The sequence below is a fragment of the Selaginella moellendorffii genome, unplaced genomic scaffold, assembly GCF_000143415.4.
Source record: "Selaginella moellendorffii unplaced genomic scaffold, v1.0 SELMOscaffold_33, whole genome shotgun sequence".
Classification (NCBI taxonomy): Eukaryota; Viridiplantae; Streptophyta; class Lycopodiopsida; order Selaginellales; family Selaginellaceae; genus Selaginella; species Selaginella moellendorffii.
This window is the reverse complement of record NW_003314294.1, coordinates 399571-421906: the sequence shown is the minus strand read 5'-3', so window position 1 is coordinate 421906 and position 22336 is coordinate 399571. Positions and strand designations below refer to the sequence as shown.

The window sequence follows — 22336 nt, the reverse complement described above, 5'->3', positions numbered from 1 at the left end:
TGTGCATAATAGCTTTCAAGAAAAGAAAAATAAAAAATGACTAATAATAAAATTTTAAAGCTCGTTATTACAAATAAGAAATAAGCAATTAAACTATATATCTATTTTATAAAGCCATGTGTTTTTTCTCAATGTTTTAATTATTAGTTTTAAATAATAAAAATCATTAAGGATGAGTACCATTTGTTCATGACATTTGTACACAAAATACAGTTCGCTATTGTTTACATGTTTTAATAATATTTTTAAGTATTAATATTATAATACTTGTCAAGTTCTTAGAGATTTGCCAAGATTTGCCAGAGAGCGGCGTAACCGATCTCTTCGGTGTGCTGGGGGATTTTAATCTGCTGAATTTCGTGGGCTATTGCGACGAGCTCAATACTGGGTATGCCACCGATGGCTACGCGCGGGCCAAAGGCGTGGGAGCTTGCGCCGTGACCTTCACTGTTGGGGGGCTTAGCGTCATCAACCATCGCGGGCTCCTACAGCGAGAATTTACCGGTGATTTGCATCGTTGGAGGCCCCAATTCGAATTCTTTCATCACAGGTAACGAAATTTTTTCTCTCTTTTTCTTCTTTCTGTGTGGAACATCCATTGCTCTTGCGATTGAAAACTTGTTTATTTTGTGGAGCATGGAATCTCTCATCAATGATTTTGATGGTTTTTGCGTGGAAGATTTGTGTCTTGTTTGGAAACCCTTGTGCTGACATAACACAAGCATTTATGGGAACCAAGACAAAGCTTTTATAGGAACTTGGCTCTTTTGTGGAACTTCTTTCCTGGTCTGTCTAGGTTTACGGCCAAAGGAGCATCATATTCCTGATTAACAACGGTGGCTGAAAAAAGATTACACTGGAGTGGTGAACGCTTTCCACAGCAATGAGCATCGCGAGCAAGGAGCTGCTCGAATGGGGGCCGCTGCTGTTACCATTTTGGTTTTTTTTTTTTGTTTTGGGATAAACCATAGACACAATCAATTTAGGTCTGGCAATGGTATGAATACTTGTGAGAGCTAAAATCATTTTGCTTCACCTGTCTTGAAAAGGTGGACGATGTGTCCGAATATAAACACCTCTGCAGGCTCCTCAGCGGTCTAAGATGGACGATACGGGAAATGGAACTCAAACGCCAAGCCCTCACTTGCAGCTTCACTAAGGGGCAACAGGCTGGAAGCGCAAGAGACCTAGAACCCAGTGGCAGCTGCCAAACTATCCTGGCAACTTATTTGGTCCCATGTTTCTTGGGAGGCACCACAATACCATGTAAATGAATGAATGATTCAAATGCTAGTGCATTAGGGTTCTTCTGATCAATTGAGACTCTATAAAAAAACCCGCTTGTTCTTTTTAAGAGAAAGCATCGCAAAAGCTTCAAGTTGACGATCGTCTCCCTTTGCTTTGACTTGAAAATTGACCAATAATAATATAAAGACGAATAACAAGCAGCTACAAACCATAAAAAACCAATAAAAAAATGCACTGGTCGACCAAAAACGTTTCCTCGGGACATACTGGTGAGCTGTGAGCTCTCCATGCTGCTGCGAAGCTGTCCGAGTCGGCCGACGCTTATCTCTTTGCCGGGCCGATCTTCAACGGTTACAGCTCCGTGGGATACTCACTCCTGATCAAGAAGGAGAAAGCTATAATGGTCGAGCCCAAGAGAGTGACCATCGGTGGAGGCCTCTCGTTTGGATGCGTGCTCATGAATGACTTTCTCTACGGCCTCGCGGCTAAGGTGAAGAAGCACGCGACCTCCTACGAGAACTTCGTGAGACTTTACGTGCCTCTGGCGAAAGTTGGCGGCGAGGAAAACTCTGGCGCAAAGCTCCGAGTTAATGTACTCTTCAAGCACATACCCTTTCTTTCAATGGTTTCTTAAAATTCTTTCCTTCTCTCTTGTCTCTACAGGGAATGCTATCAAAGGGTACGGCAGTGATCTCTGAAACGGGTGATTCTTGGTTTAATTGTCAAAAGCTGAAACTTCCGGATGGTTGCGGGTGAGAACTGTAATATTTTCTTCATTTGTTTTCTATCACTCGGATATATTCCAGATATGAATTCCAGATGCAATACGGAGCTATTGGCTGTTCTGTCGGTGCCCTGCTTGGCACGGACAAAAGATAAGCGTGTTATCACTTGCATTGGAGATGGAAGCTTTCAGGTACGCCGAAGTCTACAAGAAAAAGAGTTTCTTTTCTTTTTTAACCTGGTATGTCTCTCCAGGTTGCAGCACAAGATGTTGGTACCATGATTCGTTACGGCCAAAGGAGCATCATATTCCTGATTAACAGCAGTGGCGACACTATTGAAGTGGAGATCCACGACGGAGCCTACAACACGATAAAAAACTTGGGTTACACTGGAGTGGTGAACGCTTTCCACAACAATGATGGCAAATGCTGGACAGCCAAGGTATCTGTCAAGTTCATATTCACCATCTCACTTTTTTCCTGGAAGGTTTCGACTGAAGCGCTCAAAACCGGTAAAAATGTTAAAAATAAGTGAGGGTGCCGGGAGTCGAACCCGGAGATACCATTTTGGTTTCTTTTTTTGTTTTGGGATAAACCACTACACCCCCAATTCATTTTGTTTTTCTTATTTCCTTATGAGTTAAATATCTTAGTATATGCTAGAATGTAGACATAATTAATTTAGGTCCTTCTTACACTAAAAAAGAAATTGATTCTGCTATAATAAAAAGATTCTAATTAATTAAAAAATTAATTTGTAGCAGTCTTGAAAAGGGTCCATATAAAGACTTTAATGAAAAACTCGGTTTTCTTTTTTGTCCCAGGCAGCCCTAATACGGAGGTCGAAAAATAGCAAACGAAATTTTAGCCACTTAGACGATATATATTGAAAACCACAAGGATACATCTACTAGCAATGGGAGAAAGCATCCGCGTGTGCCTGGAGGATGTTGCTGGGAAAAAGGAAGGGAAGGTGTGGGTTGTGGCTGTGAAGACAGAACTCAAAGCCTTGAAATGGGTTCTTGCGGATAACCGGTTGCACGCCAAGGACACAATCTATCTCGTATGTATTGGGCTTCTAGAGGAACCATGGGTGATGAATACTTTCGAAAGAGCTAAAGCGCTCTGCCAAAATTCAAAGAAAGAGCTTCAGGTATAATCTGAATGATCGTTAAAACTGGTGCTTTATTATGTTTGCGTTTGTTTAGCTCACCATTCACTACACGGCGCGGCATCGTGATGAAAGCAGTGTTGCGAGTTTGCTCAACAGTGAAGCCAAGGCTGTGGGTGCGGATTACCTGGTGTCTGCGAGATCAAGCAGGTACGTTCTGTGCTTCTTCGTTCGATTGATCACACTCAAAAGTGCTGGATTTAACCTCCAGGATGTGTTGTTTTGAGTTTCTTGAGCCGGAAGAGCCATGTGTAGGAGACTATGATGTGATCTCTGTGAAGCCCAATCGCAAGCCCCCCAAAGCTTCAAGTTGACGATCGTCTCCCTTTGAATTGAAAGTTGATCCTATAATAATATAATTTTTTGAACAAGCTGGATGGGTTTTTTTTATGATAAGCTGGATGTGCTTGTTATTCTAGTTTTGAGCTAAAGATTTTAAGATTTTTCGTTTTGTGCACTGCAGGTCTCTTATCGAGTTGGCCGACGCTTACGGCCTGATGCTCACAATACTAAGTGAGGTTCAAAGATCGTTTTGAGAAGCTGCTTGCCAAATAAAAAAACTGCAAACCACTCCAGGCCAAGAATGTAAAAAAAATAATCAAATTAAAGATTGATCTTAGAATGAAATGAAGCTTGGGGGGTTGCGATCCTTTTGGGGGTTGCACTTTCTTGCTTTCAGGCAGATCTCGTCATTGTTTTCCAATTGACTGTCCGGCTTAAGAGATTCCCTCCCCTCCCTGAGATCAAATGGACAGCAATTGAATGATCGATTCAACCAAGAACCACAAACTTACCAAGGTCTTGACACCAGGTAATCACCCACGGCCTTGCATCTCAACAGGGTGGTCACCAAAACGCCGCACCGTGCAGTGAATAGTGAGAACAAAAAGAGGATTTGGATGATCATACCGGAAGCTCTTTCTTTGCATTTTGGCAGAGTGCTTTAGCTCTCGTGAAAGTATTCATGCATGGATCCTGTGGACGTCCAATACATACAAGGTAGATCGTATCTTTCCACCAGAACCCAACGCCAGGCTTTGAGTTCTCTCTTCAACCAGCGTATAGTCCGGCTAAAATTTTGTAGTATATTCTGCGTTTATTTAAGATAATTTTTGTCATGAAATAAATTAATCTTATTGAGAAAATACATCTATAAGTATAAGGGGGCCAAAAAAAGAAAATCATCAAAATGGTATCTCCGGGTTCGAATCCTGGCACCCTCACAACATTTTTTAAAACATTCTAACATCGACACGCCTTGTACAAGAAAAGAGATGGAGACAATGGTGACAAACTTGGGAGATATAGATATTTCTACCTTGGCTATCCAGCACCGTCATTGTTGTGAAAAGTGTTCACCACCTGGGTGTAATCCCAAGTTTTGATCGTGTTGTAGGGGCTGTCGTGGATCTCCACTTCGACACCGCTGTTAACCAGGACTGTGATGGGGTGTAACGAATCATGATACCATCTTGTGCTTTAACCTGGCAGAAAAAAGACTCTTTTTCTTGTACTTGTGGAAGACTTAGGGGTACCTGAAAGCTTCCATCTCCAATGCAAGCGATCACACGCTCTTTTGCGCCTTGTGCGTAGCCAAGCAATGCACCGACGGACCAGCCAATAGTTCCGTTGGAAAATTTCACACAAGCAATCACGACTGAGTGATACAAACCAAAGGAAGAAGAGATAGTAGTTGTCACCAACCATCTGGAAGTTTCAGCTTTTGGCAATTAACGAAGAGTCACTGGTTTCAGAGATCACTGCCGTATCCTTCAATAGCACTCCCTGTTAAAGAAACATAGAAAGAAACCCTTGAAAGGAAATGCGACTCTCTTGGCTACGGTATCGGGAGACCAGAGACCGCCGCAGATCGATAACCTGGATGTGCTTGAAGAGTACATTAATTGTGGAGCTTTGCGCCAGAGTTTTCATCTTTGCCAACTTCCAGAAGAGGCACGAAAAGTCCCTGGGAGTTCTCATAAGAGGTCGGGTTCTTCTTCACCTTTGCTGCCATGGAAGAAAGTCTTCGAGCTGTAGTCAGTGTTAGTAGTCACGATCGCTGACTTTTGTTAACCTAGGTGGTTTTTTCTGGAAGAGTCTTACGCTTGTTCTTGGCCATATCGTCGAGTCATGGCTATGGCGATGGAGATGGAAACTTCAAGTGGTTTCATTATGACTTCTATCCTCCCGTCTGGACCGACGTACCAGAGGCGTGGTTGATCGTGGACCATGGGAAGCGTGTGTGATTAATAGATGCTTTTTTTGTGACAGAATGAGTTAAAATAGTTAAGGTTAAAATATAATATACTCCGAATAGAATTTTTTTTAAGACTATATATAATGAAAACCGTTATCCGTAAGAACCCATTGCAAGGTTTTGAGTTCGCCCTTCACAGCCCAGACCTTCCCTTCCACGCTTCTGCAGCCTTGGCTTCACTGTTGAGCAAATCCTCAACGCCAAACCCAGGTTCAAACCACACCGTATAGTGAACAGTGAGCTACAACAATGTAGATATCCCAAGAATCAACAGAAGAGCCCATCTTGTTTTGGATCATACCTGAAGTTCTTTTTTGCATTTCAGCAGAGCACTTTAGCTCTCGCGAAAGTATTCATCACCCATGGATCATGTGGAAGCCCAATACATACAAGGTAGATCATGCGGGTGCGGATTACCCTCCAGATCAAGATGGTAAGTCTGTGGTTCTTGGTTGGGGTTGATCACTCTCAAGTGCTGGATTAATCTCCAGGACGTGTTGTTTTGAGTTTGGTGTCGAGCCACAGACTATGACCAAACCCACCCAGAGTGAAATCAAGTTAGATAGATAGATTTGAGTTGACAGTTGACCTTGCCTTTAACCATCGCTGACTAATAATAGTTTCTGGAAACGTTGGATGGCGCCGGATCGATTCTCGGCCCAGGAAATGCCACCTAAAGCATGAGCTAGGTTTACTCGCTCGCTCTCCCTCGGCGCGCGTTCTTGGTGCTAGGGCATGGTGTTTTTCGGGGGATGGATCCATCAGCGTCAGGAATCTCTTTGTGCGCACAGGTACGATTTCCTTTTTTATCATCACGCGTGATCATCATTCGAGAGTTTTTTTTTTATGGTTTGTAGCTGGATGTGCTTGTTATTCAGCTCATTTGGAAGCGATCACTCTGCTTTTGAGCTAAGCATCGACAATGTATGAGCCAGGGAGTTGCCTGGCGCGAGGTAAGTGACGGTTTTAAGATTTTTCGTTCTGAGAAGCTAGAACTTTTCTTGCTTCTTCAGGAGCGAAGGATTTATTCCTCTCTCAAGCTGAGTAGTGCTGGTAAGCTGTGATAGTGCTTTGATCGGGGGATCGCTGCCTTTTTTTTCCTCGTGAAGGTAATCGAGGTGGTTTCCTCGGGAAGGATTGATTCGAGTCTTCCCAGCATGGTTCTATCTTTGCTTGGATCAGACAGGTGAGAAGCTCTTTCTTTGACCAGAGCTCCTTGTATAAGTTGCCAAGTTTTGCTACAGCTTCAAACAGGGAGAGAGAGAGCCTCTGCTACAGTCTGCTTCATCGTCATCTCAGGTGTGCTTGTCTCAAGGATCTTTTCCTTCTAAAACTTCATCTCCTTTTTAGAGTGCCTCGATCTGGAGCACACTAACGTTTTCATGGGTGAATCCTCTCATGAATGCTGGTTCTGGCAAGCAACTTTGCCAAGACGATTTATTTCCATTGCCCGGGGACCTCGATCCAGAAGTATGCCGCGATCGACTGTGGGAAGCTTGTTTAGAATCAGAAAACAAGTCGCTGTTCTGGGCGATCTTCCGGTCTTATGGATGGAGTTTTTTCTTCATCGGACTGTTGAAGGTTTGACTACCAATTCTCTACTTACTGAAAAAACAAGTATTTGCAGGTTGTCAATGACTGCCTCAGTTTCTCGGGCCCATTGTTTCTCAATGCAATAATGAAGTATCTGCAATCTGGTGAGCTTGTTCTCCTTGAGATCTATTTGTGTTTTAAGGTGTTGATTTAAAGGTAAACATACCAGCCATGGACGTGGCTATTGGTATGCTTGTGGAATCGGAGGTATTTCGCTGTTGAGGTAGAATTGCTTGTTTGGTTGGTTTGCGCAGCTAATTTGCTTTGTTGCTAGAGGATTTATGGGAACGCACTACAGTTTTCTAGTAGCAAGGCTGAGGCTAAAGTTAAAGGCAGGATTAACAACAATTGTCTATCGCAAGGTAGGCTCGACTTAAATTGTCTTGGATACTGTCTGAGTGAAAGATCCACAGGCTTTGAGCATACGTGTTGCTCAGCGCAACTCTTTTTCCACTGGAGAAATCCAAACGCTGATGTCTGTAGATGCCGACAGGACGATTAATCTCTTTTCAAGTGTGCATGACTTGTGGAGGTAAGCATTTGTGTTCTTTCACGAGCTAGAATTAACGTTTTAAAGGCTAGTCTTCCATTGCAGATAGTTGTGGCCTTGTGTATGCTTTACATGCAAGTCAAGTACTCCTTTTTAGCGGGGCTTGCCGTGGTTATCCTTCTCATACCGGGTAATTTCTGTTCTGGTTTCGTTTGACGAAGTTAACAATTCGGTACGCAGTGAACCGATGGATAGCTGTGAAAATTGGTGAAGCAAACACTTTTATGATGGCTCAGAAAGACGAGAGGTGACTTGTAAATGTTTTAAAAGTTCTTGTTTAATCTTCCATGGATATCAGGATCCGGAGAACAAGTGAGCTTTTGACTCACATTTGGACTGTGAAGATGTATGCCTGGGAAACGTTTTTTGCTCACAAAATCAGGACAGTCAGAAACGAGGAAATGAAGCACTTGTCCGTAAGTGTCTGGCCTTGCGAAGATATCAATTAAACTTTCAGTCTTTTCCTGCAGACGCGTAAATACTTGGATGCTCTATGCGTTTATTTCTGGGCCTGCACACCGACTTTATTCTCGGTCCTTACGTTTGGATTGTTTACGTTCCTAGGACATACTCTGGATGCAGCCACGGTAACTATCAAAAGCTGACTGACTGACTGTATTTCTCTGCTCAGGTGTTCACCAGCCTTGCTCTTTTCAACATTTTAATATCTCCACTGAACTCTTTTCCATGGGTTATTACTGGAATCGTAGAGGTAAGCTGCTTGATTTGTTTTGCGTTCTCTTCACGCCTTGACGATGAAAGAAAACCAGGCATGGGTGTCTATTCAGAGGCTGCAACGCTTTTTGAGCTCTCCCGATTCCTCACAAACTTTTTCTCGAACCACGCCTGAGATGGACCGCAATACGGCCTTAAAGGTGTCTGAGATGGACTTTAGCTGGTCTTCTTCTTTGCCGACTCTGAAAAGGATCTCACTCGATATTCCAAAAGGATCACTGGTGGTCGTTCTCGGCCAAGTAAGTTACGTCGCAGGGCTTCCTCTGTATAACAAGTTGATGCAGGTGGGATCTGGGAAGAGTTCCCTTCTTCACGCAATCTTAAACGAGATGAATTGTGAACGGGATTCTGTCTATGTCTCAGGTTCTACTGCATTTGTTTCACAGGTCCAATCGAAACAGATCTCTTTTGGTGATTTAACACCTGGTGTCCACTCCTTGCAGACCCCATGGATAAGATCTGGATCTCTGCGGGAAAATATTCTTTTTGGACGGCTCTATGTCGAAGACAGGTGGGTAACTTGTTCTTGTGAAAGCTTCGAACTGCAATTATTTTGCAGATACGATCAGGTTGTAAGAGCGTGCTCTCTTGATTTTGACGTGGAACTCATGCACAAGAAAGATTTGAGTGAGATAGGCGAACGAGGATGCAATCTATCCGGTGGACAAAAGGCTCGCTTGGCACTTGCAAGGTGAGAATCTTTTTTCTGGTACAATTGCAGCGCTTTACGAACTGCCGTGGCCACAGGGCGATTTATCAAGATTGTGACATCTACTTGCTTGACGATCCGCTCAGCGCTGTTGATCCACATGTAGCTGCCTGGCTTATGCATCACGCGATTCAAGGGCCTTTGTTACGCGACAAGACTCGAGTTTTATGCACACACCATCACCAGGTTGATGATTTGTTTGTTTTTCTTTGTTTAATCTGATATGTGTTTGATATCTCAGGCAGCATCGCTTGCTGACATTGTAGTTCTCGTGGAAAACGGGCATGCAAAGTGTATTACAAGCACACCGTGCAAGCACTTAAACTCCGATAATAACCAGTCAGAGATCGAGGTTGATACAGAGGTAACGCCATATGAGGATCGTACGCTTTGCGGCAACGATCGAGAAGCGAAATCTTTCTCTCTGGTGGAGGAAGAAGCTCGAGATCATGGACGAGTAAAGGCAACTGTTTACAGGTTAATTCTCTCCCTTGTTTCGTCCGTGCTTGATATTGGTGTTAATCCGTGCTTAATGTGCAGGACTTATGCGGTTTTTACTGGTTGTTCCATCTTAGCAATAACAGTTGCTAGTACAAGCTTGATGCAGGCAACAAAGAATGGAAACGACTGGTGGCTGGCTCACTGGGTTGACAAAACTTCAAGTAATGATCATCATCATTCTGTGAAGTTTTACTTGGTGGGTTGTTCATTCTTTTTGTGCTTTGACCACGAATGGATCGTCGACTGTGCAGAAAATTCTTTTTGTTATAGGTGGTCTCAATTCCTTGTTCACTCTGCTGCGGGCATTTTCATTCGCATGCGGAGGTTTACGTGCAGCATTCCAAGTGCATGAAACTCTGCTAAACAATATCCTTCGAGCGTCGATTTTGTTTTTCGAGAAGAACCCCGTTGGACGCATCCTTAACAGGTAAAGAGTGTTATATTTGCAAAGCCTCAATAGTCATTGCAGGTTTTCTTCGGATTTGTATACAATTGATGATTCCCTTCCTTTTATTGCGAATATATTACTTGCGCATTGCTTCAGCCTTCTGGGAATTCTCATTGTTCTCTGCCTTGTCCAAGTAAGTTTCAGGCTGGTATCTTAATCTGGCTTACGTTGTTTCTTTTTCAGTGGGAAATCGTGGTGCTTCTTATACCTCTCGGTTTTATATATTTCAGGATTCAGGTTCGCTCTTGGGTGGTTTTCTTACCGTGAAGAATAAACCATAAAAAAAATGCAGAGATTCTACCGAGAAACGTCTCGTGAGCTGCGGCGGCTTGATAGCGTGTCCCGGTCCCCAATATATGCGTCATTCAGTGAAGCTCTAGACGGTGCCTCGACCATCCGAGCATTTCAACGACAGGTTTGTGATGGTTTTCATCCACATTTGGTGTTGTTAATCTTCATACATTTCCAGGATATGTTCTTGGCACAAAACGTTACTTTTGTCGAAGCGAATCAGCGGGCGTCTTTCTCTGAAATCGCAGCAAGCTTGTGGCTGTCCATTCGGCTCCAGGTGCTACAGCTCCGTTGTGAGTTTACCAAGGCTGACAGTTTTTAGCTTGCTTGCAGATAATGGCAGCGTTTCTAGTCTTTTTCGTGAGCATGATGGCTGTTCTGAGCCGTGACAAAGATCTACTTATCAACTCAACGACTGCTGGTTTGGTATATAGTAATGAAACGCGAAAGAAGTTTTGTCATCTTTGTTTCTCTTGTGAGATCCACACAGATTGGTTTGGCATTGTCATACGCTGCGCCAGTTATTTCCCTTCTCAACAATCTTCTCACTGCATTTTCCGAGACCGAGAAAGAGATGGTGTCAGTTGAGCGTGTGCAACAGGTTCGTGAGTTTTATAAAACCTGTCTTCTAACATAATGCTTACAGTATCTAATGATCGACATAGAAGTTCCAGAAAAGGGTGACAATCAAGAACTAGAAGATGTCCATCTTCCCGAGAACTGGCCAGAGAATGGAGAAGTGGAGTTTGAAAACGTAAAGCTCGTGTATCGTCCTGAATTACCTCCCGCCCTGAGCAACATCTCCTTCAAAATCGCTGCAGGAGAGAAGGTATTAAAAACTTCCAGAGCCTGTCGTTGAAGCTGATGATACCGCAGGTAGGCATCGCAGGAAGAACAGGTGCAGGAAAATCCAGCATCCTTTGTGCGCTCTTTCGACTGAGGCCTATAAGTTTTGGCAGAATCATTATAGATGGCTTTGACATCTCAAAACTCATCCTCCATCAACTCCGAGAAAGCCTCTCGGTCGTTCCTCAAAGTCCTTTCCTGTTTGAAGGAACAGTGAGGTAGGATGCTTTTCTACGTGCTGGCTGGAAAGTTCTAACATGTTGCTGTTGTCAGGGAGAACTTGGATCCAACAGGACAGGCCAGCGATTGCGTGCTCTGGGAGATGATAGCAAAGTGCCACCTTAAGCCTGCAGTGGAGTCCGCGGGACTGGATACTCAAGTACGAGAATGTGGCGAGAGCTTCTCTGTAGGCCAGCGACAACTTCTCTGCCTTGCTCGTTCGCTTCTCAAGCGCTCTCGTGTAAGCCAGCTCCTGGTCTTGTTTGCTCCAATATAACGAACTTTCGCTACAGATCTTATGCTTGGACGAATGCACGGCAAATGTGGATCCGGAGACAACCCGCCTTTTAAAGAGAACCATCGCGCACGAATGCCAAGACGTTACGGTGGTCACAATTGCCCATCGCCTTTCAACTATCTCTGATCTCCAGAGAGTTCTCGTCCTGGACCGAGGCCGACTGGTACGTGAAGCAATAGACTTTTTAGGAAAGCATGAATGGCGTTTACATTACAGGTAGAACAAGGTGATCCACAGGCGCTCTTGCGTGACAAAGGATCAAAGTTTAACTCTTTGGCTGAAGCCGTAAAATGAGGTTCGTCTTCATTTACAAGTTTTCGATTTGGAGTTGACGCTCGCGAGGGTCTTTTTATTGGGATATAGCCTCAATAGACAAGTACAAAGTGGCCTTCTCTGGTATCAAAGCTCCAATCTTCTGGACTGCCTTTTGCCCATGCTCGGCATTCTTATAGATTTTACAAGCTCCAAGCAAGCACTCCCAGGCCACGGATCCAATCTCACACGGCATAGCCTCGATCAACTCCTCGGCCTCTTTCAACTTCCCGGTCCTCCCAAGAACATCCACCAAGCAACACAAATGCTGATCCTCAGGAACATATCCATGCGCATCGCTCATGTTGGAGAAATTCGCACAAGCCTCATCCAAAAGACCTCCATGGCCGCAAGCTGCCAAGACACTCACATAAGCAATCTTGTCAGGCTTGATGCCCTCCACCTCCATTTTTCTAAACACTTCCACAGCGTTGTCTCCATGACCACCTTGTCCATACGCCTCCACCATCATATTCCACACCACCAAGTCCTTTTCGGGCATCCCATCAAACATTCTCTTGGCTCTGAGTATATGCCCAGCCCGGGTATATGCAAGCATCATAGAACTCCAGCAAAGAATATCCCTCTCTCCAGGAGGTATGCACGTATCAAAGTAACTCTTGGACTCCTGGAGAGAATCACACCCCAATATCATTGCATTTACAGATATCGCTGTTAAGAATGGCATACTTTCAAAGAGGTTTTTACATTCTTCGCTATATCCAGATTGGGCATAGATAGAAAGCAGTGTGTTCCATGTAACTATATCCCATGCTGGCATGGAATCAAACAAGGCTCTAGCATTTTCTAGGCGATTGTTCAAGCCATAAACCGAGACCATAGTGTTCCACGTTACCATATCCCATTCTGGCATAGCTTCAAAGGTTGTTTTGGCCTCCTCCACAAATCCATCGCAAGTTTGAGCATAGCCGCCAAGCAATGCAGTCCAAGACACAAGATCGTAGAGAGGTAGTGACTTTACAAACATATCTTTTGCTTCATCTATTCGACCATTCTTCGCGAGAGCAAGAATCATAGTTGTCCATGACGTGGAGTTTTTATCGGGAATATGCTCAAAGAAAGCCAAAGCTTCGTCCAGATTTCCAAGCTGGATAAACACTTGAAGCATTGTGTTCCAGGCTATTGTACATGGAGAAGGAATCTTGTCAAAGAATCTCTTCGCCATCTCTATATCACCTCTTTGGACGTAAGCCAGCAACATTGAGTTCCAAGTCAGATTGTTCTTTTGTGGTATATGCTCGAAGAGAATCTCCGCATCTCGTAAATGCCCGTTTTCGGCATAAGCAGAGAGCATAACAGTCCAGGAAACAACGTTCTTTTGCGGCATATCTTCGAAAATTCTCTTCGCTTTCTCAAGTTGGCCGCTTTGGGCATAAGCAGCAAGAATGGTGGTCCACGAAATAACATTCGGTTCCGGAATTCGATCAAACACCACCTTTGCTCCTTGGAGATCATCTGCATTGACATAGGCTTGGACGAGAGCGTTCCACGACACAACATTTGGATTTGGCATTGAATCAAACAAAGCTTTTGCTTCCGAAACATCGGCATTCTCTCCGTACGCAGTGATCATGGAGTTCCAGGTGACCTCGTTCCTTACGGGCGCCGCATCAAACATGGCACGGGCATATTCCAAATGCCCATGTTGGGCATATGCTGTAATCACACAAGTCCATGAAACTACATCTGCAGATGGCATATCATCAAAAAGATCCTTTAATTTTGCAAGCTGACCACTGAGAGAAAATCCCTGAAGCATTGTGTTCCAGGATATTCGGTCGCGATGCTCCATGGTCTCGAAAAGATTCCAAGCATCGCCAATATGCCCGTTTGAGGCATATGCGGAGAGCATCGCATTGATGGTGACGGTGTTCTTCACAGGCATGCTGTCAAAAATCTCTTGGGCTTTCTCCAGTTTACCAGATCTGGCATAAGCAGTAATCAATGCATTCCAAGATTCCAGGTTTTTTTCCGGCATTCGATCAAACAAAGCTTGTGCTTGAGCAAGATGCCCGTTTTGGGCATATGCTTGAATCATAATGCTCCAGGAAAAAGAGTTAGGGCGCTTGATCCGCTCGAAAACCTTCGCTGCATCGTCAACACTCCCGCATTTCCCATACATTTGCACCAAGAGATTCGCTAGAAACGTGTCGCTAGAGTGCCTGCTCTTAAGAATCTGAGAGTGAATTCGCCGTCCCTGGGTGAGATTCCCAGCGATGGCGCAAGACTTGATGATCCTGGCGAATGAATCCTTGGTGGGCTGGAGCTCCGTCCCCGGCGATTCCATCGAATGATATGAATGCGCTGCGTGGGCAGGACCGATTCCACAAGCTCCTCAAAGAATGCAAAAACTATGCCGATGCCAAGCGCCTCCACGCCCATATCCTCCACAGCGATCACTGCGACAATAGGTTTCTTGCGAACACGATGATCCAGGTGTACGGAAGGCTTGGAAGCGTGGAGGATGCGTCCCAGGCATTCATAGGCATCCGCCAACTTAATCTATACTCGTGGAGCCTCATGATCCACGCATATGCCCAGAATGGGCATCTGGAATCCGCGAGAAACATGTTTGATGCTATGCCAAAGAGGGATCTGGTAACTTTCAATGCGATGATAACTGTCTATGCACACCACGGAAATCACGTTGAAGCTAAGGAATTGTTTGATTCAATGCCAGAAAGAAACGTACTCTCTTGGATCATCCTTGTTGCCGCATTTACCCAAAGCGGTAAAATGGAGGATACAATCCAAGTGTTTAATCAGGCATCCTCGGTGAATATCACTTCTCGAAACACAGTATCTGGAGTAAATCACAGTAGGTTGTTACTTGAAGCCAAAGAAGTCGCTGTAAAAATGCCAGAGTGGAATGTTGTCTCTTGTAACGAGATGATAGCAGTGAATGCCGGAATTGGGCATTTGGATGATGTTAAGAACTTGTTTGATTGGATGCCTGAGAAAACCCTAGTTTCTTGGAACACGATGATCCAAGCTTATTCAGACCACAGAAATCTCAAGGAAGCCTACGATGTCTTCAACAGGATTCCAGAGAGGGATGCAATCACATTTTCTGCCATTCTCTCTGGCCACGTTGAAACCGGAGAGATGGACAAAGCTCAATCCATGTTTGAGTCAATGCCGCAGAAAGACACAATTTCATCAACGCTCATGATCCGGGCATTGTTCCACAGGAGCGACACAGAATCGGCGAAGCAGATTTTCGACGAGATGGATGGAAGAGATCCCATCAGCTGGAACGCAATGCTGGCTGGATTCACTGAAAAATTCCACTTCCAGAATGCGCAGCAGATGTTCGACCGGATGCCACGCTGGGACGTAATCTCCTGGAACACACTGATTACGGCATATGCCGAGTCTGGGAATCTCCACACTGGAAAGATTCTCTTCGAGACAATGCCCCACAGAGACATCGTCTCGCACAACGCAATGGTGGCTCTCTACTCCCGAAACGGCCAGCTGGAAGGTGCCGATGCCACGTTCGAGAATATGCCCAAGTGGGACGATGTCTCGTGGAACACGATCCTCCAAGGATATTCCTCGGCCGGGAATATACCCCGCTCGCACGGGATATTCCAGAGGATGCCCGAGAGGGGCGTGGTGGCGTGGACGTGCTTGTTGAGCATGCACGCCCAGCTAGGGCATTTGGATCGCGCGCGAGAGCTCTTCGATGCGATGCCGATCAAGAGCATCGTATCCTGGAATTCGATCGTCGCGGCATACTCCCAGGCGGGAGATCCAGCGTCAGCGATCGCGCTGGTGGAATCCATGGCGCTAGAGGGCTTCCGGCCCGACGAGATCACGCTGCTGAGCGTTCTAGCCGCGCGCGGCCACGCGGGAGAGCAGGGGCTGCGCGAATTTGGGCTGGCGATCGCGGCACACGGATTGGCGCACTCGAAGAACCACTACTCGTGCATTATCAATGCGCTCGCGCGAGCGGGGCGGATCCGCGACGCGGAGGAACTCATCGCGGCAATGCCTTTTGCGCCGGATGCGGAGACGTGGGCGGCCTTGCTGGGCGCGCCCAATTACCACGAGAGCTTGGAGAAGGCTGCCATGGCTGCCAAGAACGCCATGGAGGCGGAGAGCCCTCTAACGCGTGGGCTGTCCGCGCCATACGTGATGCTCTCCAATCTCTGCTGCTATGAATCTTAGCCCCAAAGAATTAGGGCGTTCCTTTAATTCAAAACGACTTTTGGCAAGCCCTCTAAATATGGCGGGAATTCAATCGCTTTGAATTTGCTAACCTAGCCCTAGAGATTTAGGGCTCTTCAGTGATGAAGCTCTCGGGGCTCCAGCGTCAGGTCCTCAGTCTCTACCGGAGCTTCCTCCGCGTCGCCCGCAGCAAGGCGCCGGAGGCGCGGCGCGAGATGGAGGCGATCGTGAGCGCCGAGTTCCGAAGGAATGCGGTAGGCATCGAGCGCAAGAATTTCACCCAGATCGAGTACCTGCTCAACAAGGGCTGCAAGCAGCTGGAAATGCTCAAGAGCTCGAGCGTCAGCGGCGTTAGCATCGTCAAGCCCAAGCAATTTTGCGACTGAGCCCTTTCTCAGGTACTATTCAACCCCCTATTCTTCCCCCAAGAATGGCGATAGTACACGGTTTTTCTTAGCATTCTAGAAACTCTTCTTCTTTCTAACAGCTCTATGAATCTTTCGACCACCAGATGCAATATTGAGACGAAAGTATTGGAGCAAAACAGTCCATCACCACTCTCTCTTTTCCGTAGACGCCGATCTACTTAGAAGGTGACAATGAGCACATACATAGCTTGTGCATTGATCATCTCGGCACTAGAGTAGTACTAGAAAACCAGGAACTTTATGGACCATCAGTGGCAGTGGTAGTAGTAGCAGTAGCAGCACTAGCAAAAGGTTTTTCGACGGTTGGCGCAGTAGAAGAAGATGAACAGGCGCTTGCTTCGCTCGCTACGCACTCGTTGTGTCCACGACGGCGGTGGTAGTGCAAAGGGTCGTCGGGACCAGATGGAACGGACCGAAACGGCGAGATTGGCTGGCCAGGCTGCTGCTCTAGCAACTTCCTGTGATACAAGGACGGATACACAACGGCTGTAGATACCAGAAAGATTTAGAAAACAATAACAGGATGGAGGGAGAAAGACTTGAGCTTACTCGTCGTTTCAGCCTGAAGCGCCGCGAAAACCAGCAAGAGAGCGATCGTCGTCGTCTTCCACATCTTTGCGAAAGAGAAAAAACGCGCACAAGGAACAAAAAGAGGTTGGATGAAGCTCTTCATGCCGCGTGGTTTATATACTAACACAGGTGCTTTCCTTTCTTGGCTACAGAACCATAGCACTAACGGAGCACGAGGTTGATCCTTGCGAGAAGGATTATCGATCGAGGTGCTGCCATGCCGGGTTAAGAAGGAGCTCTGTGATTATTGGTAAATGAGAGCTGCAGAGTTTGTTGGAGGTGGGATGATTGACAGCTTCGCATCGCAGGAATCTTTAAAAATGTGATACTGGAAGCTTTCAATCACAGCAGGCTGATCGAGGTAATTCATCGAGTTTCTCGAGCGATTGGATTGCGACGTAATTGGTGGTCGTGGTTTGATGCTACAGGCAGGCAGCATAACCGACGCTGAAGTTCCACGAGGCAAACAGCCACTATTCTAAGTTGATTTGACCGATACGATCGGAAAAAATTAAATCGACGGCTCGGCTGTTAGAAGAGGGAGGAAAAGATCAACTATGGCGGAGCACCATCACCACCACGATCACGATTACGGCGAAGCTCATGGGTATGTGTGTTTCTTTGGGGTCTAGCAGCCAACCTTTTTCGTTTCTTCTTTCAGGGCCAACGAGTGGAAGGGTCCGGATGGAAAGCTCTACCACTCCCATGATGGTTTGGCTCCTCACACGCACGAGCAGCTCGATTCTCCTGGCTACTTCAAACGGCGACCTTTGCCTCTGCAATCTCGCAACTTTGAGGAGCGCGCTTTTACTGTCGGGATCGGAGGACCGGTTGGAACAGGGTCTGTGACATTTTTCCTCTTTTTTGCTGTGAATTTGACTCACTTTCGCTTGCTTCTTGTTTTGACTTGCAGGAAGACAGCTCTAATGCTTGCTCTTTGCCAGGCCTTGCGAGATAAATACAGCATCGCAGCCGTAAGTGAGCCCCTTTGAAGTCAAAAGCAAAATAGAGATCTTGGTTCGTGCAGGTTACAAACGACATTTTTACACGAGAGGATGCCGAGTTTCTGGTTAAAAACGGTGCTCTTGCCCCCGAACGAATTCGAGCTGTCGAAACTGGTGGATGCCCCCACGCTGCAATTCGAGAAGACATCAGCATTAATTTGGGACCACTGGAAGAACTCTCGACGAAGTTCTCGGCTGACATACTTTTGTGCGAATCCGGAGGAGGTATAACACTGTTTTCTACCGCAACTAACTCGTTTCTTGTTTGCAGATAACCTCGCGGCAAACTTCAGCAGGGAACTAGCCGACTACATCATCTATATTATCGATGTCTCTGGGGGCGACAAAATTCCTCGCAAAGGCGGGCCTGGTATCACGCAAGCCGATCTCCTTGTAAGTTACTTTTCATTTTGCTCGCTCCACTCTCGACTGAAGAAAACGCACAGGTTATCAACAAAACGGATCTAGCGCAGGCTGTTGGAGCGGATTTGAAAGTGATGGAACGGGACGCGTTGAGAATGCGTGACGGTGGTCCATTCGTCTTTGCACAGGTAAATCAATGTCGAGCTTTCTTTTCTCGATTTTCTCCACGAGAACTAGTGTGTAACCTTGGCTTCCAGGTGAAGCACGGTGTAGGATTGCAAGATATAATCGACTACGTGCTCCATGCATGGGAGGATGCAACCAAGAGAAAGAGATCACGGCAGTGAAGTGAGGAAGACAAACGCCATCGCTCCAGAAAGCTGGATCTGACAGAAGAAAATAATCACCTCTTCCACTGATTGCCGTCTTAGCAACGTGATCGCGCTAGTGACTTGGATTTGATTTTCTTTATAGAGAAAAATCTAATAAACAATTTAAGAAGCCAGTTTTTGAGCAAACTTGTAGGGATATGCCTAAAATATATTTGAATATTTTAGAATATTTTACCATTTAGCGGTTTTTATTCTATAATTTAATGGTTGATATGCAATAAGATTAATCTTGTATTTATAAATTACAAATATGCTTATAAATATAAATTTTATTTGATCAATTGGATTAATAAGTAAAAATAACACTACTATTAAGCAATCAAGTGTTGCTATATGCAAGGCATAACAATTTATTATAATATTTGATTTTATTCTTGGTTTATACCAAATATTATTTTTAACTTTTTGGTTTGCTTAAGAAAAACCTATAGAGGGTTGAGATGGTAATGAATAAACCTAGAATATGCCTGAATATTTTAGGATATTCTACCATTTAATGGTTGTTATTCATTTAGATTAATCTTGTACTTATAATTTATAAACTTTCCTAAACACTTCCTAATATATTTTTTTTATTCTACCATTTAGTGGTTAATATGAAATAAAATTAATCTTGATTTATAAATTATAAACATGTTTATAATTACTGATCAATTTCAATGACACTGTTATTAAGCAAATGAAGTGTTGTTGCATGCAACACAACAAATTATTAAGTTTGTTATTGCTGAGTGTTTAAAAATATCCTTAAAATATTACATTTTATGGTTAAAAATTAAATCTTATAATGTGATCAATGGCTAATATTGGTAATTGGAGTAGCTGGAGTAGAAGTGATTCCTTATAAATGTTAATTATAGATACTTAGAAATAAGCTTTATTGAACATCAATGTTTATAAGTTTGGCTGCAAAACTATTATTAAGTATGAACTAGAATAAGATCCACACACCATGAAACTGTTTGTAGTATGATGGTTTGGTTTCAACTAATAATTCATCAATAGTTGATGCATATTGTTTATTCACATTTTTCAAATGGAAAACAATATAATTTAAATATTCTTATGAATGGTTTAAATTTTATCAGTTAATATTTTTTATTAGTTTTGATTTTATTTCAAGTTTTATGGCTATTGATTGTTTACTTTAGAAAAGGGTATAAGGAATATATCTAGAACATTTAAGCATATTTTAAGATATTTATTTAATCTAATAGTTGTGATTTTCTCTTCAACTTTCTTTGATTTATTGGTTTAAAATTAATATAATTATTTATCAACCTTATTTACCATCCTAGGTTCATTAAGAATTTATCTTTAACATGAGCTAGGTATATAAGTAGCTTTAGGCTTTTAACTTTCTCCCACCAATGTGATGGGAAAATTAATATACCCAGACTTTGGCCTTTACCTTTCCAATTCCTGGCTGAGGTTTACAACATAATCCTTAGAGCTGACTCTTTAGACAAATAATTCCTAGGTAGAATCAAAATAATTTCAATAGAAACCATATAATATTTTTAGCCATTAGAGCTTAGTCTAGAGCTTCTGTCATAAAGAATTTGCATCCATAAGTAATGCATAAAGCTCTAATTAACTATATAGTTGAAGATTGCATAACAACAAAAGATAATAATCATCATCACAATATATATGAAAAATTGCCACAAAAAATTATTATACTCCATAAGATAATAGTATTGTTTATAATTTGTTGAAAAGATTCTTCACGTCAAGATTGCTCCAAAATCTTCTATACAAGCTGATATAGTCTAACTAGGGAGTTAGGATCTTAATAGATTAATTAATTAAATAATATTTTAAATACTACTTTAAATAAAATATTTTTTCATATTTGGAATTCATCTATTTTAATTTTTATTTACTTAAAATAAAATAATGTAGTTCAAAATAAATTGTATTATTATTCTTAGGATTTTATATATAAATATTATTATTCAAATAATATAATTATTAAAATCATTAATTTATAATTTTATAAGTCATATAAGTAAAAGTGCTATCATTAATAATAAAAGTTTTCCAAAGCAAACCAAGTGTTGTTGAAGAAATTATTTTAGTTTCCTTAAGAAAACTATACTTAGAATAAGTTTTTAGATATTTTGGGATATTCTACCATTTAGCAGTTGTTATTCATTTAGATTAATCTTTTATTTATAATTATAAACATTATTAGGTCCAAATGTATAACTATGATTTTATATATTTATTAGCATAGTGAGATTTTAATAGTTATTAAATTGGTTTCAATCTAAACCACTCACTCCTACATATAACATAAAGTTTTTGGGCTAATTAGATATGTATATTTCTATATTCTATAAGATGAGGGGCAATCTTAATTGTTCTTGAAGAATGCTTCGATTTGTTTTTTTTTTTAGATCTAACTCTTACAATGTTTAAATCACTTTTGTTTCTATAACTTTTTTATTTCTTCTCTTTTACTTTTCCTCTCTTTTTTTTCATATTTATTGCAAAGTATTATAGTGGCTTCTTGGTCCTCCTCTGGTGACTTTGGAGTAACAATTGGTGCAATTAATATAGTTGGAACTGAACAAATAATGGTCTTGTGTTATAGTTAATGCATTTTATATTTTGACATCTCAATTGGAGATATGCCATATTTTAGCAAGTGTTTATCATCTATAAATAGATGGTTTGGTAAAATAATTTGTTTAGACCTTTAAGGGATGATTGCAAAATATATGAACTTTTAGTATTTGGATTAGGATGGTTATCTACCATTTTTTTAATATTTGTATATCATGGGGGTGTAAAGTTTTAATTGGTACTTTACCATAAAAAATCTTATATATTCATGATTCTATATTGTTAACAAAGTTAAGTTTACCTTCATAATTGTTATGAGCTCCTGATATTACATTTTAGGATTAATATTTAATAACCATTCTTCCACTAATTCGAGTGAAATCTCTAAACACTTAGGCTGCATACAAATGGGATAACAATAGTGTTACAATTCTCATTATTATCCACTTGCAGAGTACAAAATAGATGATTTAGTATTAGTTCTTTTTTCGAATTTTACAATATGTGATTTGTCTTAATGGCTTCTTTGGTGGAATGGATTATATCAAGTGTTCTGGCAAATTAAACTGTAAATTTATAAAGTTTAGTATGACATTTGATCCTCTAGAAATTATGAATATGTAACAGCTGAAACATTTCATATAAAAGGATTAAGAACAAGTTGCACCACTTATGGATCCACTTGTGCCTCCTCTTAATATTCCTTAAGATCCTGGCCTATCAACATAAAAACTTTAATTGTCTTCTATCTTTTCAAGAGGAGGAGATGATATAAAGTCTAAATGTACAATTAAAACAGTTATTAGCATTGGATTGGTTTTATCCAAACCATTTGTTCCTATATATAAACTAGATTTAGCATAAATTATTGAAGAAAAATGTGGTTTGTGTTTATGCCTAGAATATTTGTC

The 22336-nt window shown here is 42.6% G+C and overlaps 5 protein-coding genes and 1 pseudogene across 6 annotated transcripts; 4 read left to right on the top strand and 2 right to left on the bottom strand.

The window, feature by feature from the left end:
* The window catches only part of LOC9638933, a 7301-nt pseudogene extending 4475 nt beyond the window's left edge, over nucleotides 1–2826 (top strand).
* A 3294-nt stretch (nucleotides 2827–6120) lies between these two features.
* On the top strand, nucleotides 6121–12025 carry LOC9638931 (ABC transporter C family member 13). 2 transcript variants are annotated; one of them, XM_024682188.1, is made up of 35 exons: nucleotides 6121–6192; nucleotides 6259–6354; nucleotides 6415–6454; nucleotides 6511–6587; nucleotides 6646–6700; nucleotides 6752–6982; nucleotides 7029–7098; nucleotides 7151–7217; nucleotides 7269–7356; nucleotides 7408–7526; nucleotides 7577–7674; nucleotides 7725–7791; nucleotides 7843–7960; nucleotides 8015–8131; nucleotides 8176–8256; nucleotides 8315–8518; nucleotides 8564–8665; nucleotides 8723–8790; nucleotides 8839–8970; nucleotides 9027–9174; nucleotides 9230–9465; nucleotides 9529–9685; nucleotides 9741–9916; nucleotides 9959–10070; nucleotides 10121–10174; nucleotides 10230–10352; nucleotides 10407–10505; nucleotides 10562–10654; nucleotides 10719–10829; nucleotides 10875–11057; nucleotides 11105–11292; nucleotides 11348–11534; nucleotides 11587–11754; nucleotides 11808–11886; nucleotides 11955–12025. In XM_024682188.1, exons 4-34 carry the CDS (start codon nucleotides 6559–6561, stop codon nucleotides 11883–11885), a joined length of 3759 nt encoding a protein of 1252 aa, XP_024537956.1. In that variant the 5' UTR covers nucleotides 6121–6192; nucleotides 6259–6354; nucleotides 6415–6454; nucleotides 6511–6558; the 3' UTR covers nucleotide 11886; nucleotides 11955–12025. The 2 variants fall into 2 exon arrangements, with proteins under 2 accessions (XP_024537956.1, XP_024537957.1); XM_024682189.1 differs by lacking the exons at nucleotides 11348–11534; nucleotides 11587–11754; nucleotides 11808–11886; nucleotides 11955–12025 and having other exon boundaries at nucleotides 11105–11126; nucleotides 11188–11238.
* LOC112348813 (pentatricopeptide repeat-containing protein At2g35030, mitochondrial-like) lies at nucleotides 11941–14211 on the bottom strand. Its single transcript, XM_024682036.1, has one exon. The coding sequence runs from the start codon at nucleotides 14209–14211 to the stop codon at nucleotides 11941–11943; it is 2271 nt and encodes a 756-aa protein (XP_024537804.1).
* Nucleotides 14212–14219: 8 nt separating this feature from the next.
* On the top strand, nucleotides 14220–16097 carry LOC9638930 (pentatricopeptide repeat-containing protein At4g02750). Its single transcript, XM_002977150.2, has one exon. The coding sequence runs from the start codon at nucleotides 14220–14222 to the stop codon at nucleotides 16095–16097; it is 1878 nt and encodes a 625-aa protein (XP_002977196.2).
* Nucleotides 16098–16753: 656 nt separating this feature from the next.
* LOC112348875 lies at nucleotides 16754–17145 on the bottom strand. Its single transcript, XM_024682200.1, has 2 exons — nucleotides 17075–17145; nucleotides 16754–17011 (listed from the first exon to the last, which is right to left on the bottom strand). Exons 1-2 carry the CDS (start codon nucleotides 17136–17138, stop codon nucleotides 16764–16766), a joined length of 312 nt encoding a protein of 103 aa, XP_024537968.1. The 5' UTR covers nucleotides 17139–17145; the 3' UTR covers nucleotides 16754–16763.
* LOC9638928 (urease accessory protein G) lies at nucleotides 17099–18980 on the top strand. The gene is made up of 10 exons (XM_002977148.2): nucleotides 17099–17179; nucleotides 17248–17345; nucleotides 17404–17456; nucleotides 17524–17702; nucleotides 17757–17936; nucleotides 18009–18069; nucleotides 18123–18324; nucleotides 18371–18492; nucleotides 18546–18650; nucleotides 18720–18980. The coding sequence occupies exons 4-10, from the start codon at nucleotides 17653–17655 to the stop codon at nucleotides 18807–18809; spliced, it is 810 nt and encodes a 269-aa protein (XP_002977194.1). The 5' UTR covers nucleotides 17099–17179; nucleotides 17248–17345; nucleotides 17404–17456; nucleotides 17524–17652; the 3' UTR covers nucleotides 18810–18980.
* The last annotated feature ends 3356 nt before the right edge of the window (nucleotides 18981–22336 follow it).